Source organism: Pristiophorus japonicus, chromosome 5, assembly GCF_044704955.1.
Source record: "Pristiophorus japonicus isolate sPriJap1 chromosome 5, sPriJap1.hap1, whole genome shotgun sequence".
Classification (NCBI taxonomy): domain Eukaryota; kingdom Metazoa; phylum Chordata; class Chondrichthyes; family Pristiophoridae; genus Pristiophorus; species Pristiophorus japonicus.
This window is the reverse complement of record NC_091981.1, coordinates 150686425-150699341: the sequence shown is the minus strand read 5'-3', so window position 1 is coordinate 150699341 and position 12917 is coordinate 150686425. Positions and strand designations below refer to the sequence as shown.

Genomic DNA, 12917 nt, shown 5'->3' with positions numbered 1-12917 from the left:
TCTTTGCTTTCTGAGAGCAGTGAAGTAAGCGGTTTGTGGTCGGTTTCGAGCTCAAACCGGAGACCACATAGATATTGGTGCATTTTCTTAACCCCATATACACAAGCCAACGCTTCTTTCTCAACCATACTGTAGGCTCTTTTGGCTTTGGATAAATTTCTAGATGCATATGCAACTGGTTGCAGTTTGCCTGACAGATTTGCTTGCTGTAGCATACAACCGACCCCGTACGACGACGCATCATATGCTAGTACTAAGCGTTTACATGGGTCATACAATACAAGTAACTTGTTAGAGCATAGCAGGTTTCTGGCTTTATTAAAGGTTATCTCTTGAGATTTACTCCAAGCCCAGTCGTCACCCTTGCGTAGCAACAAATGCCAAGGTTCCAGCAAAGTGCTCAACCCGGGTAGAAAGTTACCAAAGTAGTTGAGGAGTCCTAGGAACGAATGCAGCTCTGTCACATTCTGTGGTCTGGGTGCACTCTTGATGACCTCCGTCTTGGAGTCCGTGGGTCTGATGCCGTCCGCCGCAATCTTTCTCCCCAGAAATTCGACCTCTAGCGCAAGGAAAACACACGTGGAGCGTTTCAGCCTGAGCCCCACTCTGTCCAGTTGCTTTAGAGCCTCTTCCAGGTTGTGCAAGTGTTCGGTGGTGTTGCGACCAGTGATCAAGATATCGTCTTGGAACATCACAGTGCATGGAACAGATTTCAGCAGACTCCCCATGTTCCTCTGGAAGATGACCACTGCTGAGCGAATCCCAAAGGGGCATCTGTAATACACGAACATTCCTTTGTGCATGTTAATGCACGTCAACTTCTTTGACGGTTCAGCCAGCTCCTGTGTCATGTTAGCAGAGGTTATGTCTAGCTTGGTGAATGACTTTCCCCCTGCTAGCATTGCGAATAAGTCCTCCGCTTTGGATAGCGGGTACTGGTCCTGTAGCGAGACTCGGTTGATTGTCACCTTGTAGTCCCCACAGATTCTGACCATCCCATCGCTCTTTAGTACCGGTACAATTGGACTGCCCCACTCATTGAACTCGACTGGTGATATGATCCCCTCTCGTTGAAGTCTGTCCAGCTCGATTTTGACTTTCTCTCGCATCATATATGGAACTGCTCGGGCCTTGTGATGAACGGGCCACGCCCTAGGAACAAAATGGATCTGCACTTTGGCGCCTGTGAAGTTGCCAATGCCTGGCTCAAATAACGCCGGGAATTTGTTTAGCACCTGGGCGCACGGGGCGTCATCCACCGAGGACAGTGCTTTGATGTGTCCCAGTTCCACCGGATCTTGCCTCGCCAGCTCCTGCTGAACAGCGTTGGGCCATCGCCTGGTACAATCCACAGTAGTAAATCATGCACCATTCCGTCGTATGATACTTTCACTGCCGCACTGCCGATAACAGGTATGAGTTCTTTGGTGTAAATGCGTAGCGTAGTGTGAATCAGGCTCAGTTTTGGCCTCTGTGCCTTGTTGCTCCACAGTTTCTCAAAAGCCTTCTGGCCCATAATCGATTGACTCGCCCCCGTGTCCAATTCCTTGGAGACTGGAATGCCGTTAAGTTTGACTTTTAACATAGAAACATAGAAAATAGGTGCAGGAGTAGGCCATTCGGCCCTTTGAGCCTACACGAACATTCAATAAGATCATGGCTGATCATTCACATCAGTACCCCTTTCCTGCTTTCTCTCCATACCCATTGATCCCTTTAGCTGTAAGGGCCATATCTAACTCCCTCTTGAATATATCAAACGAACTCTCTGCAGTAGAGAATTACACAGGTTAACAACTCTGAGTGAAGACGTTTCTCCTCATCTCAGTCCTAAATGGCTCACCCCTTATCGTTAGACTGTGACCCCTGATTCTGGACTTCCCTGCAGTCCCCTGCAGTCAGAATCAGGGGAAGTCATAACGGGGAACAAAGAAATGGCAGACCAATTGAACAAGTACTTTGGTTCGGTATTCACTAAGGAGGACACGAACAACCTTACGGATATAAAAGGGGTCAGAGGGTCTAGTAAGGAGGAGGAACTGAGGGAAATCCTTATTAGTCGGGAAATTGTGTTGGGGAAATTGATGGGATTGAAGGCTGATAAATCCCCAGGGCCTGATGGACTGCATCCCAGAGTAGTTAAGGAGGTGGCCTTGGAAATAGCGGATGCATTGACAGTCATTTTCCAACATTCCATTGACTCTGGATCAGTTCCTATCGAGTGGAGGGTAGCCAATGTAACCCCACTTTTTAAAAAAGGAGGGAGAGAAAACAGGAATTATAGACCGGTCAGCCTGACCTCAGTAGTGGGTAAAATGATGAAATCAATTATTAAGGATGTCATAGCAGCGCATTTGGAAAGATGTGACATGATAGGTCCAAGTCAACATGGATTTGTGAAAGGGAAATCATGCTTGACAAATCTTCTGGAATTTTTTGAGGATGTTTCCAGTAGAGTGGACAAGGGAGAACCAGTTGATGTGGTATATTTGGACTTTCAGAAGGCTTTCGACAAGGTCCCACACAAGAGATTAATGTGCAAAGTTAAAGCACATGGGATTGGGTGTAGTGTGCTGACATGGATTGAGAACTGGTTGTCAGACAGGAAGCAAAGAGTAGGAGTAAATGGGTACTTTTCAGAATGGCAGGCAGTGACTAGTGCGGTACCGCAAGGTTCTGTGCTGGGGCCCCAGCTGTTTGCACTGTACATTAATGATTTAGACGAGGGGATTAAATGTAGTATCTCCAAATTTGCGGATGACACTAAGTTGGGTGGCAGTGTGAGCTGCGAGGAGGATGCTATGAGGCTGCAGAGTGACTTGGATAGGTTAGGTGAGTGGGCAAATGCATGGCAGATGAAGTATAATGTGGATAAATGTGAGGTTATCCACTTTGGTGGTAAAAACAGAGAGACAGAATGGTGACAGATTAGGCAAAGGGGAGGTGCAACGAGACCTGGGTGTCATAGTACATCAGTCATTGAAGGTTGGCATGCAGGTACAGCAGGCGGTTAAGAAAGCAAATGGCATGTTGGCCTTCATAGTGAGGGATTTGAGTACAGGGGCAGGGAGGTGTTGCTACAGTTGTACAGGGCCTTGGTGAGGCCACACCTGGAGTATTGTGTACAGTTTTGGTCTCCTAACTTGAGGAAGGACATTCTTGCTATTGAGGGAGTGCAGCGAAGATTCACCAGACTGATTCCCGGGATGGTGGGACTGACCTATCAAGAAAGACTGGATCAACTGGGCTTGTATTCACTGGAGTTCAGAAGAATGAGAGGGGACCTCACAGAAACGTTTCAAATTCTGATGGGTTTAGACAGGTTAGATGCAGGAAGAATGTTCCCAATGTTGGGGAAGTCCAGAACCAGGGGTCACAGTCTAAGGATAAGCGGTAAGCCATTTAGGACCGAGATGAGGAGAAACTTCTTCACCCAGAGAGTGGTGAACCTGTGGAATTCTCTACCACAGAAAGTTGTTGAGGCCAATTCACTAAATATATTCAAAAGGGAATTAGATGAAGTCCTTACTACTAGGGGGATCAAGGGGTATGGCGAGAAAGCAGGAAGTGGGTACTGAAGTTGCATGTTCAGCCATGAACTCATTGAATGGTGGTGCAGGCTAGAAGGGCCGAATGGCCTACTCCTGCACCTATTTTCTATGTTTCTATGTTTCCCCAACATCGGGAACATTCTTCCTGCATCTAACCTGTCTAGTCCCATCAGAAGTTTATATCTTTCTATGAGATACCCTCTCATCTTTCTAAACTCCAGTGAATACAGGCCCAGTCGATCCAGTCTCTCCTCATATGTCAGTCTTGCCATCCGGGAATCAGTCTGGTGAACTTCACTGCACTCCCTCAATAGCAAGAACGTCCTTCCTCAGATTACGAGACCAAAACTGAACACAATATTTCAGGTGAGGCCTCACCAAGGCCCTGTACAACATTATCAGAGGGCTTTTGGTGGTGAAGGTGTGTACCCCATACACTTCCCCCTCATCCTCCGGTTGAGTTGCCTCTCCTGCTCGTTCTGCGCTGGATTGGTCACTCTCTGCTGACACTGCCACGTGGTGAGTCCGAGGTCGCTTGCACATTCACTGAAGGTGCCCCATTGTTCCACAGCCCTTGTACACATAGTGCTTGAATCAACATTGATGGCTCTGTGACTGCCCCCGCAGTGCCAACATGATGTTAATGGATTCACATTAGCACTCCCCAGTGACCTCTGAGTCACCCTAGGCCTGGCCTCTGTGGTCATGTGGGCCCTACTATGTACAGTTCTGCCTGCAAAAGCCATTATTTTATGCACATACTTGACGGTGAGCTTCGTTTCTGTGGAGATATCTGTTTCGTGTTGTTGTCGTGGCTGTGATGGCCTTGCTCAGATCTAAGGATTCGGCAGACGGTAGTTTGCCGAGGATGGCCTCGTGCCCGATTCCGAGCACGAAAAAGTCCCGCAATATTTCCCCCAAAGATCCTGCAAATTCGCACAGTCCCGCAAGGCATCTTAGATCGGCGACAAAGCTTGCCACGTTCTGGCCTGAGTGATGGTGCGTGTAAAAGCGATACCTGGCCAATGAGATGTTCTCCTTCGGCTGGAGGTGTTCTCCAGCCAGCACACTCAGCTCTGTGGAAGTGTTATCCATTGGTTTGTCTGCGACCAGTAGATCTTTGAGGAGGCCATATACTGACAACCCGCATGCGGTGAGGAGAAGCTCCCTGCGCTTGGTCTCTGTCTCAGCCGTGTCCAGCTCATTCGCCATGAAGTACTGGTTGAGACGCTCAACGAAGGCTTCCCAATCATCACCCTAACTATTCTCTCAAGAGTACCAATGGCAGTCATTTCCACGTGAAAGTTCGTGATCTGTAACTCGTCACCAGTTGTTAAGTTCAAAATAACTCCACGAGACTGTGTTGTAAGCTCAAACCATTGTGCCCTTGGTCTCTTTAATATAACTCCAGAGTGAGGCAGCAGTGTGGTGGATTGCCTTTTATACCTGCTTGCTCCAGGGCACCCATAGGTCTCCCACAGGTGTGCCCCGTAGTGACAAGTCTTACACACAGGTGAGGTTCACATACATAACAGCGCATGCGCACAAGTGGATCGGGTGCGCATGCGCAAGAAGGGACAGGGCTGTATGTGCAGAAGGACACAAAAACATTGTTGTAGATAATCACTCCGCTAACCTTTTCTGGTGAGTTTAATGCGTGTCTGTCAGATAAGTACCGCAACTTCATGCCGTTCCATGTGTTTCAATGCCGAGTCTCTCGATGAGATACCGTTATAGCAAAGCTTCTGGCGGAACAGTGCAACTCAGACAGCAACTTCCTGATTTCCAGGTTTAACTGAGCATGTGTGGTCACCAGAATTTCCTGTCCGATTTAATAACGTTTTAATAACGATGAGCGCTAATAGCCTCACCGTTATTTTTACTGCAAAATCCAGGCTATCATATTATTCATTTGGAAAGAACTAGAAATATGATAACATTCGTCAACCTTTGGTTAATTCATATAGACTTATCAATGATCCTTGCTTAATTTCAATGTTATGATAGTTAATAGTCTTCATGCACCCATGGTTAACATACAGTAATATTATTTAGATTATTACTTGCCAGGGCCAGAGCTGGTGATGAAAAAGCTCCGCTGATCTTCATTTGTCAGTTTAACTGTGTCTGTGATCTCGTTTACTTTAGTAATGTAATCTTCACCATCTTCCTCTTGTATCTCCTCTTCTTCCTCATCACCATCTTCGTCCTCAGAAGTGTTGTCTTCATCAAAGACCTTAGTTGCTACAGAGGTTGTTGCAACTCCATCAGTAGTTCTACCTTCAGCTAGAACCAGGGATAAGAGCAGTAATTTAACTGCTGAAGACATTTTGTGACTGTGTATGAAGATTTAAATGCATGGCAGCAATGGAGGGATTTTACAGTTTTGATAAATGAAGCATTGCTATTATTAGTGATATTGTAAATGATTTAGTGATTTTTGCGATTATTTCAATGTGCGATTCACAAAGCAGAGAGAAAAGCTATCTTCAAAATTGTAGCTGAAATATATTTCAAGTACCCACAGGCTGCAATTTTTTAAATCAAATTGACTTATTAATCGTGAAAGGCATGGCATGCAAAAAAAAATTACGTACATATCAGTTTGCACACTTTCCCATCTCCTTCCAATTCTGGTGGACAAAAACCGCACCTATAGGAGCCAAATGTATTATAGCAAGGCACTGTTGGAAAGCATGAGTTGGGTTCACACTCATTGACATCCCCTTGACAGTTGGCACCTGGAGAAAAAAAATCAAAAACCTAATTTTTATTTTGATATGGAATCCTAACCTCTAAAGCACATGGAATATTTAAATATCAACAGTGACATATACCATAAGATATTGTTTTTGATCCACACCAACTTTTCTCCCAGTCTCTCCAGAAGGCATTCATTCCCTGATGGGGTGCAATTCCATGGGTGCAAGCACTCTCCAAGATCTCACCCAAGTGGCCATTATTCACATATGAAGTTAACAGTGATTGTTAGCAGTCTATTATACCATGAATGGCATCATCGTTGAATCTGATCCTATCCTCATTCAAAGTTCAGGCACACTTTGAGCAGAAGTTGCTGGATAGTTATCAGTAGTGAGGGCATTCATTGATAGAAACATAGAAACATAGAAAATAGGTGCAGGAGCAAGCCATTCAGCCCTTCTAGCCTGCACCGCCATTCAATGAGTTCATGGCTGAACATGAAACTTCAGTACCCCCTTCCTGCTTTCTCGCCATACCCCTTGATCCCCCGAGTAGTAAGGACTTCATCTAACTCCCTTTTGAATATATTTAGTGAATTGGCCTCAACTACTTTCTGTGGTAGAGAATTCCACAGGTTCACCACTCTCTGGGTGAAGAAGTTTCTCCTCATCTCGGTCCTAAATGGCTTACCCCTTATCCTTAGACTGTGACCCCTGGTTCTGGACTTCCCCAACATTGGGAACATTCTTCCTGCATCTAACCTGTCTAAACCCGTCAGAATTTTAAACGTTTCTATGAGGTCCCCTCTCATTCTTCTGAACTCCAGTGAATACAAGCCCAGTTGATCTAGTCTTTCTTGATAGGTCAGTCCCGCCATCCCGGGAATCAGTCTGGTGAATCTTCGCTACACTCCCTCAATAGCAAGAATGTCCTTCCTCAAGTTAGGAGACCAAAACTGTACACAATACTCCAGGTGTGGCCTCACCAAGGCCCTGTACAACTGTAGCAACACCTCCCTGCCCCTGTACTCAAATCCCCTCGCTATGAAAGCCAACATGCCATTTGCTTTCTTAAACACCTGCTGTACCTGCATGCCAACCTTCAATGACTGATGTACCATGACACCCAGGTCTCGTTGCACCTTCCCTTTTCCTAATCTGTCACCATTCAGATAATAGTCTGTCTCTCTGTTTTTACCACCAAAGTGGATAACCTCACATTTATCCACATTATACTTCATCTGCCATGCATTTGCCCACTCACCTAACCTATCCAAGTCACTCTGCAGCCTCATAGCATCCTCCTCTCAGCTCACACTGCCACCCAACTTAGTGTCATCTGCAAATTTGGAGATACTACATTTAATCCCCTCGTCTAAATCATTAATGTACAATGTAAACAGCTGGGGCCCCAGCACAGAACCTTGCGGTGCCCCACTAGTCACTGCCTGCCATTCTCCCCTTCCCCTTCCAACCTAAAAGTCTCATTTCATAGATGACATGTTTCAGCCAAGTTCTTAACAGGTGCATGTAACAAAATTCGGCAGCAGTGACTAGAAAAAATATCAGTTTTACTCAGAGAAGCCATAAAGATTCCCAGGTGCAGGAATGTAGGTATCATATAATTATAATAAGGGGTGCCCTTTTGATGCGGGGATTAAGGCCCATTGTTGGAGCAATGTATTTTAGTTAACCTAGATGAGACACTAATTTAGGAGTAATTGATGCTAACATTGCATATAAAACATTGTCTAGTTTTGTGTTAGAGAACACCAACATTTATTACCATTTGCTAGCAGGCATTTTAACACCCCATCCCCAATGTGTGTGCACATGTGCATCAGTTTTTCATCCGGCTCAATTCCTGGAACAGGCCGGTCTCAAATCACAGTTTCATTGCTCGGTTTCAAAGAAATTTTGGGCTGCAGCTGATATTATGGGGATACATTTTTCAAATAGGTCTCCTTGAGATATATTTTGTTATTTGTATGGGCAACTGGTTAATTTTTCTTTTATTGTATAAAACAATAAACTCAAATTGAAATGGTGAGTGTGTAGAATTTTGCTTCTGAAATTTTCATACCATGTAAATCCGCTACTTTAATGATAACCTTGATGTTGTATTTGACTCTGAGATCATCATCATTATAGGCAGTCCCTCGGCATCGAAGATGACTTGCTTCCACACTAGAAATGAGTTCTGAGGTGACTGAAGAGTCCAATGCGGGACCTACTCTGAGATGAGCTTCCAACCACAAATCTGCTCCATTACCAAGACAACCTACTTCTACCTGCATAACATCACTTGACTCTGCCCTGCCTTAGCTCATCTGCTGCTGAAACCCTCATCCATGATGTTGTTACCTCTAGACTTGACTATTCCAATGCTCTCCTATCTTGCTTCCTATATAAGCTTCAGCTCATCCAAAACTCTGCTACTTGTATCTTAGTCCCATTCACCCATCACCCCCGTGCTGACTGACCTATATTGGCTCCCGGTTAAGCAATGCCTCGATTTTAAAATCCTCATCCTTGTTTTAAAATCCCTCCATAACCTCCATCAGCCTGCAACCCTCCAAGATCTCTGCGCACCTTGAATTCTGGCCTATTGCGCATCCCCTATTCTAATTGCTAAAGGCCCTAAGCTCTGGAATTCCCTCCCGAAACCTCTCTGCCTCTCTACATCTCTTTCTTCTTTTTAGATGCTCCTCAAAACTACCTCTATAACCATCTGTCCTATTGTCCCAGAATTTACGTTCACCGTCATTCCGCCTTTGAAACTGACAGGAACTTTGGGATTTGGCGCATATGGAAATCCCGAAGTGCGGTCTGGCACCAAATACCAAAGTTCCAGTCTGTCAATGAGAGCTCCAAAACAGGCTGTGCTATTAAGGGCTGACTCTCTTCCTTGTTCGCTGTGTGTGAGAATTCTGCTTTTTGATTGGCTGCTTATACAGCCTGCTGGCATCACAGTAGTTCGAACAAGAGGATCCCCATTAAGTTCTGTTGAACTCAATTGAATTGTAGGTCGGAAAACTCGAAGTTCTCGACACAGGTGTATTGTGAGATCCTTGTGCGGAACATACATAGAGGATGAGACTGAGGAATTAATAATGGGAAACAGGGAAATGGCAGAGACTCTGAACAAATATTTTGTATTGGTCTTCATGGTATAAGACACTAAAAGCATCCCAATAATTGGTAATCAAGGGGCTATTGGGAGGGGGAAACTTAAAACAATCACTATCACTAGAGAAAAAGTATGAGGCAAACTAATTAGACTAAAGGTGGACAAATCAACTGGACCTGATGGCCTGCATCCTAGGGTCTTAAAATAAGTGGCTGCAGAGATACTGGATGCTTTGATTTTAATCTACCATAATTCTCTGGTTTCTGGAAAGGTCCCAGCGGATTGGAAAACCGCAAATGTAATGCCGCTATTTAAGAAAGGAGGGAGACAAAAAGCAGGAAACTATAGACCAGTCAGCCTAACATTTAAAATCATGAAAGGGATAGACAAGATAGAGACAGAGAGGTTGTTTCCACTGGTAGGGGAGGCTAGAACTAGGGGGCACAGCCTCAAAATACAGGGGAGCCAATTTAAAACCGAGTTGAGAAGGAATTTCTTCTCCCAGAGGGTTGTGAATCTGTGGAATTCTCTGCCCAAGAAAGCAGTTGAGGCTAGCTCATTGAATGTATTCAAGTCACAGATAGATAGATTTTTAACCAATAAGGGAATTAAGGGTTACGGGGAGAGGGCGGGTAAGTGGAGCTGAGTCCACGGCCAGATCAGCCATGATCTTATTGAATGGCGCAGCAGGCTCGAGAGGCTAGATGGCCTACTCCTGTTCCTAATTCTTATGTTCTTATGTAACATCTGTCATTGGGAAAATGCTGGAATCAATTATTACAGAAGCAGTAGCAGGACGTTTAGAAAATCATAAAACAGTGAAGCAGAGTCAGCATAGTTTTATCAAAAGGAATTCATGTTTGGCAAATTTGTTGGAGTTCTTTGAGGATGTAATGAGCAGGGTGGATAAAGGGGAACCAATAGATGTCGTGTATTTGGATTTCCAGAAAGCATTCGATAAAGTGCCACATAAAAAGTTACTGCAGAAGATAGTAATATATTAGCATGGATAGAGGATTGGCTAACTAACAGAAAACAGAAAGTCGGGATAAATGGGTAATTTTAAGGTTGGCAAACTGTAACTAGTGAGGTGGCACAAGAATCAGTGCTGGGGCCTCAACTATTTACAATCTATATTAATGACTTGGATGAAGGGACCGATTGTAATGTAGCCAGATTGGCTGATGATACAATGATAGGTGGGAAAGTAAGTTGTGTGGAGGATGTAAAGAATCTTCAAAGGGATATAGATAGACTAAGTGAGTGGGCAGTAATTTGACAGATGGAGTATAATGTGGGAAAATGTGAGGTTATCCACTTTGGTAGGAAGAATAAAAAAGCAAATTATTATTTAAATGAGGAGAGATTGCAAAATGCTGAGGTACAGAGGGATCTGGGAGCTCCTTGTACATGAAACACAAAAAGTTAGCATGCAAGTACAGCAAATAATTAGGAAGGCAAATGGAATGTTGGTCTTTAGTGCAAGGGGGATGGAGTATAAAAGTAGGGAAATCCTGCTACAACTGTACAGGGCGTTGGTGAGACCCTGAGTACTGCGTACAGTTTTATTCTCCTTATTTAAGGAGGGTATACTTGCACCAGAAACAATTCAGAGAAGGTTCATGAGGTTGATTCCTGAGATGAAGGAGTTATCTTATGAAGAAAGGTTGAGCAGGTTGGGCCTATACTCATTGGAGTTTAGAATAATGAGAGGTGATCTTATTGAAATGTATAAGATTCTGAGGGGGCTTGACAGGCTAGATGCAGAGAGAATGTTTCCCCTCGTGGGGGAATTTAGAACTAGGGGGCATAGTTTCAGAATAACGCGTTGCCTATTAAAACAGAAATGAGGAGGAATTTCCTCTCTCAGAGGGTGGAGAATCTTTGGAATTCTCTACCCAGAGAGCTGTGGAGGCTTGGTCATTGAATATATTTAAGATGGAGATCGATAGATTTTTGAAGGATGAGGGAGTAAAGGGTTATGGGAAGCGGCAGGGAAATGGAGTTAAGGCCAAGATCAAATTAACCATGATCTTATTGAATGGTGGAGCAGGCTCGAGAAACGAAATGGCCTACTCCTGCTCATATTTCCTGCTAACTGCAAATTCCGGGTGATTAATAGCTGCTTATATGGCTCGGTGTCAAATTTTGTTTCATAATGTTCCTGTGAAGCGCATTTTACTACATTAAAGGCGGTATATAAATGTAAGTTATTGTTATACAAAACTGGCCAATCAGGACTTAGCTCTAAAAGTGCTCTTTTCATATTGTGCCTGGCAGTATGTCACTGACCTGGTCAACTTGAGATTGGCCACTGGAAAGACGTATGTAAGAATATCACCTTGTCTTAATATGGAGCTATAGGACTTTTAAAATATATTGGTCAATGATCACATGAACCATTCCTTCTCCTTTTAACTTATTATGATTAATTAATCTGCAAATGTGTGGGTGATCTATTGATTGATTCTGCAAGAAACATAGGTTGCGCAAAAATAGGAACTGGAACAGTGGTAAAGCTAGCCATTCTTGTTGTTCCCTGTACACTAAATAACCAATTACACAAACCTGTATTAAACATTGAAATTTCAACTGGTTCATGGTTGATTGGAACTTGCCCAATCAAATACAGCAGATACAAATAATGAAAATGGCAGGGGGCGGAGGGTCGGGGGTTGGGGCAACACTGAAAAAGTACAAACCTTCTTTGGTTATAATAGTGCATATAAATTATTTACCTTGAAAACCTTCTTGACATTTACATGAATAACTATTGATTTCATCAACACAGCTGCCAAAGTCACAGGGATTGGATTTGCAGTCATCAATATTCACTTCGCAGTAACTTCCTTCCAAACCAAGGGAGCACATACAGAGATACTCTCCACTCCCCGGAGGAAAGTTTATGTTTGTAACACAGGAGCCTCCATTCAAGCATTTGCATGAGTTTACAGTGACCTATTCAGAAAACAGAGGTAGTATTACATTTCACATGATGTTAAAAGATAATAGTACATTATATGGTGTTGCATGTGAGAGGTCCACATCACATATAGTCCTCAGGCTAATTGGGTTAGAGGGTGGAATAGAATTGAACCAGGGTGTGTAGACACAATTTTATCCTAATTTCTATATTTCTATTTATAAATTCCTATGTCCACATTTATAATGGAAACTGTTTACACAAAAACTGTAATTACTCCCTCCTGCGTGTCGTGACGCTGGAGCACTTTCATTGGCGGAATAGCATAGTCACAGTTTGTCAAGTTTATAAATGGAAATATAGGAACTTATAATATAAAAAGTTCACTGGAAATACATGCAAATGTGAGTATTTTAATATATTTCCATCAATCTCCTATTGTATTGCAAATGGGGTGACAAGAGGTGATAGAGAGGAAGAGGGAGGGAGGAGTTTGAAAATATAATTTACTTTTCATTAATTTGATCCTGGTTGTAATGCTACTGATCCTGAGGTACTTAAATTAACGGACTGACAGTTGCTAACAAATCCTGATTTTTACTCTTATTTTA

General features: G+C 43.6%; 1 protein-coding gene across 1 annotated transcript in view; it reads right to left on the bottom strand.

Annotated features, from left to right (window-relative positions):
• Nucleotides 1–12917, bottom strand: part of vwde (von Willebrand factor D and EGF domains) — a 341224-nt gene that overhangs the window by 133652 nt on the left and 194655 nt on the right. The window contains exons 19-21 of the mRNA XM_070880205.1: nucleotides 12122–12341; nucleotides 6149–6292; nucleotides 5619–5837 (exon numbers count right to left, since the gene is read on the bottom strand). Of these exons, the coding sequence (XP_070736306.1) occupies nucleotides 5619–5837; nucleotides 6149–6292; nucleotides 12122–12341 (583 nt within the window). The remainder of the gene's footprint in view (nucleotides 1–5618; nucleotides 5838–6148; nucleotides 6293–12121; nucleotides 12342–12917) is intronic.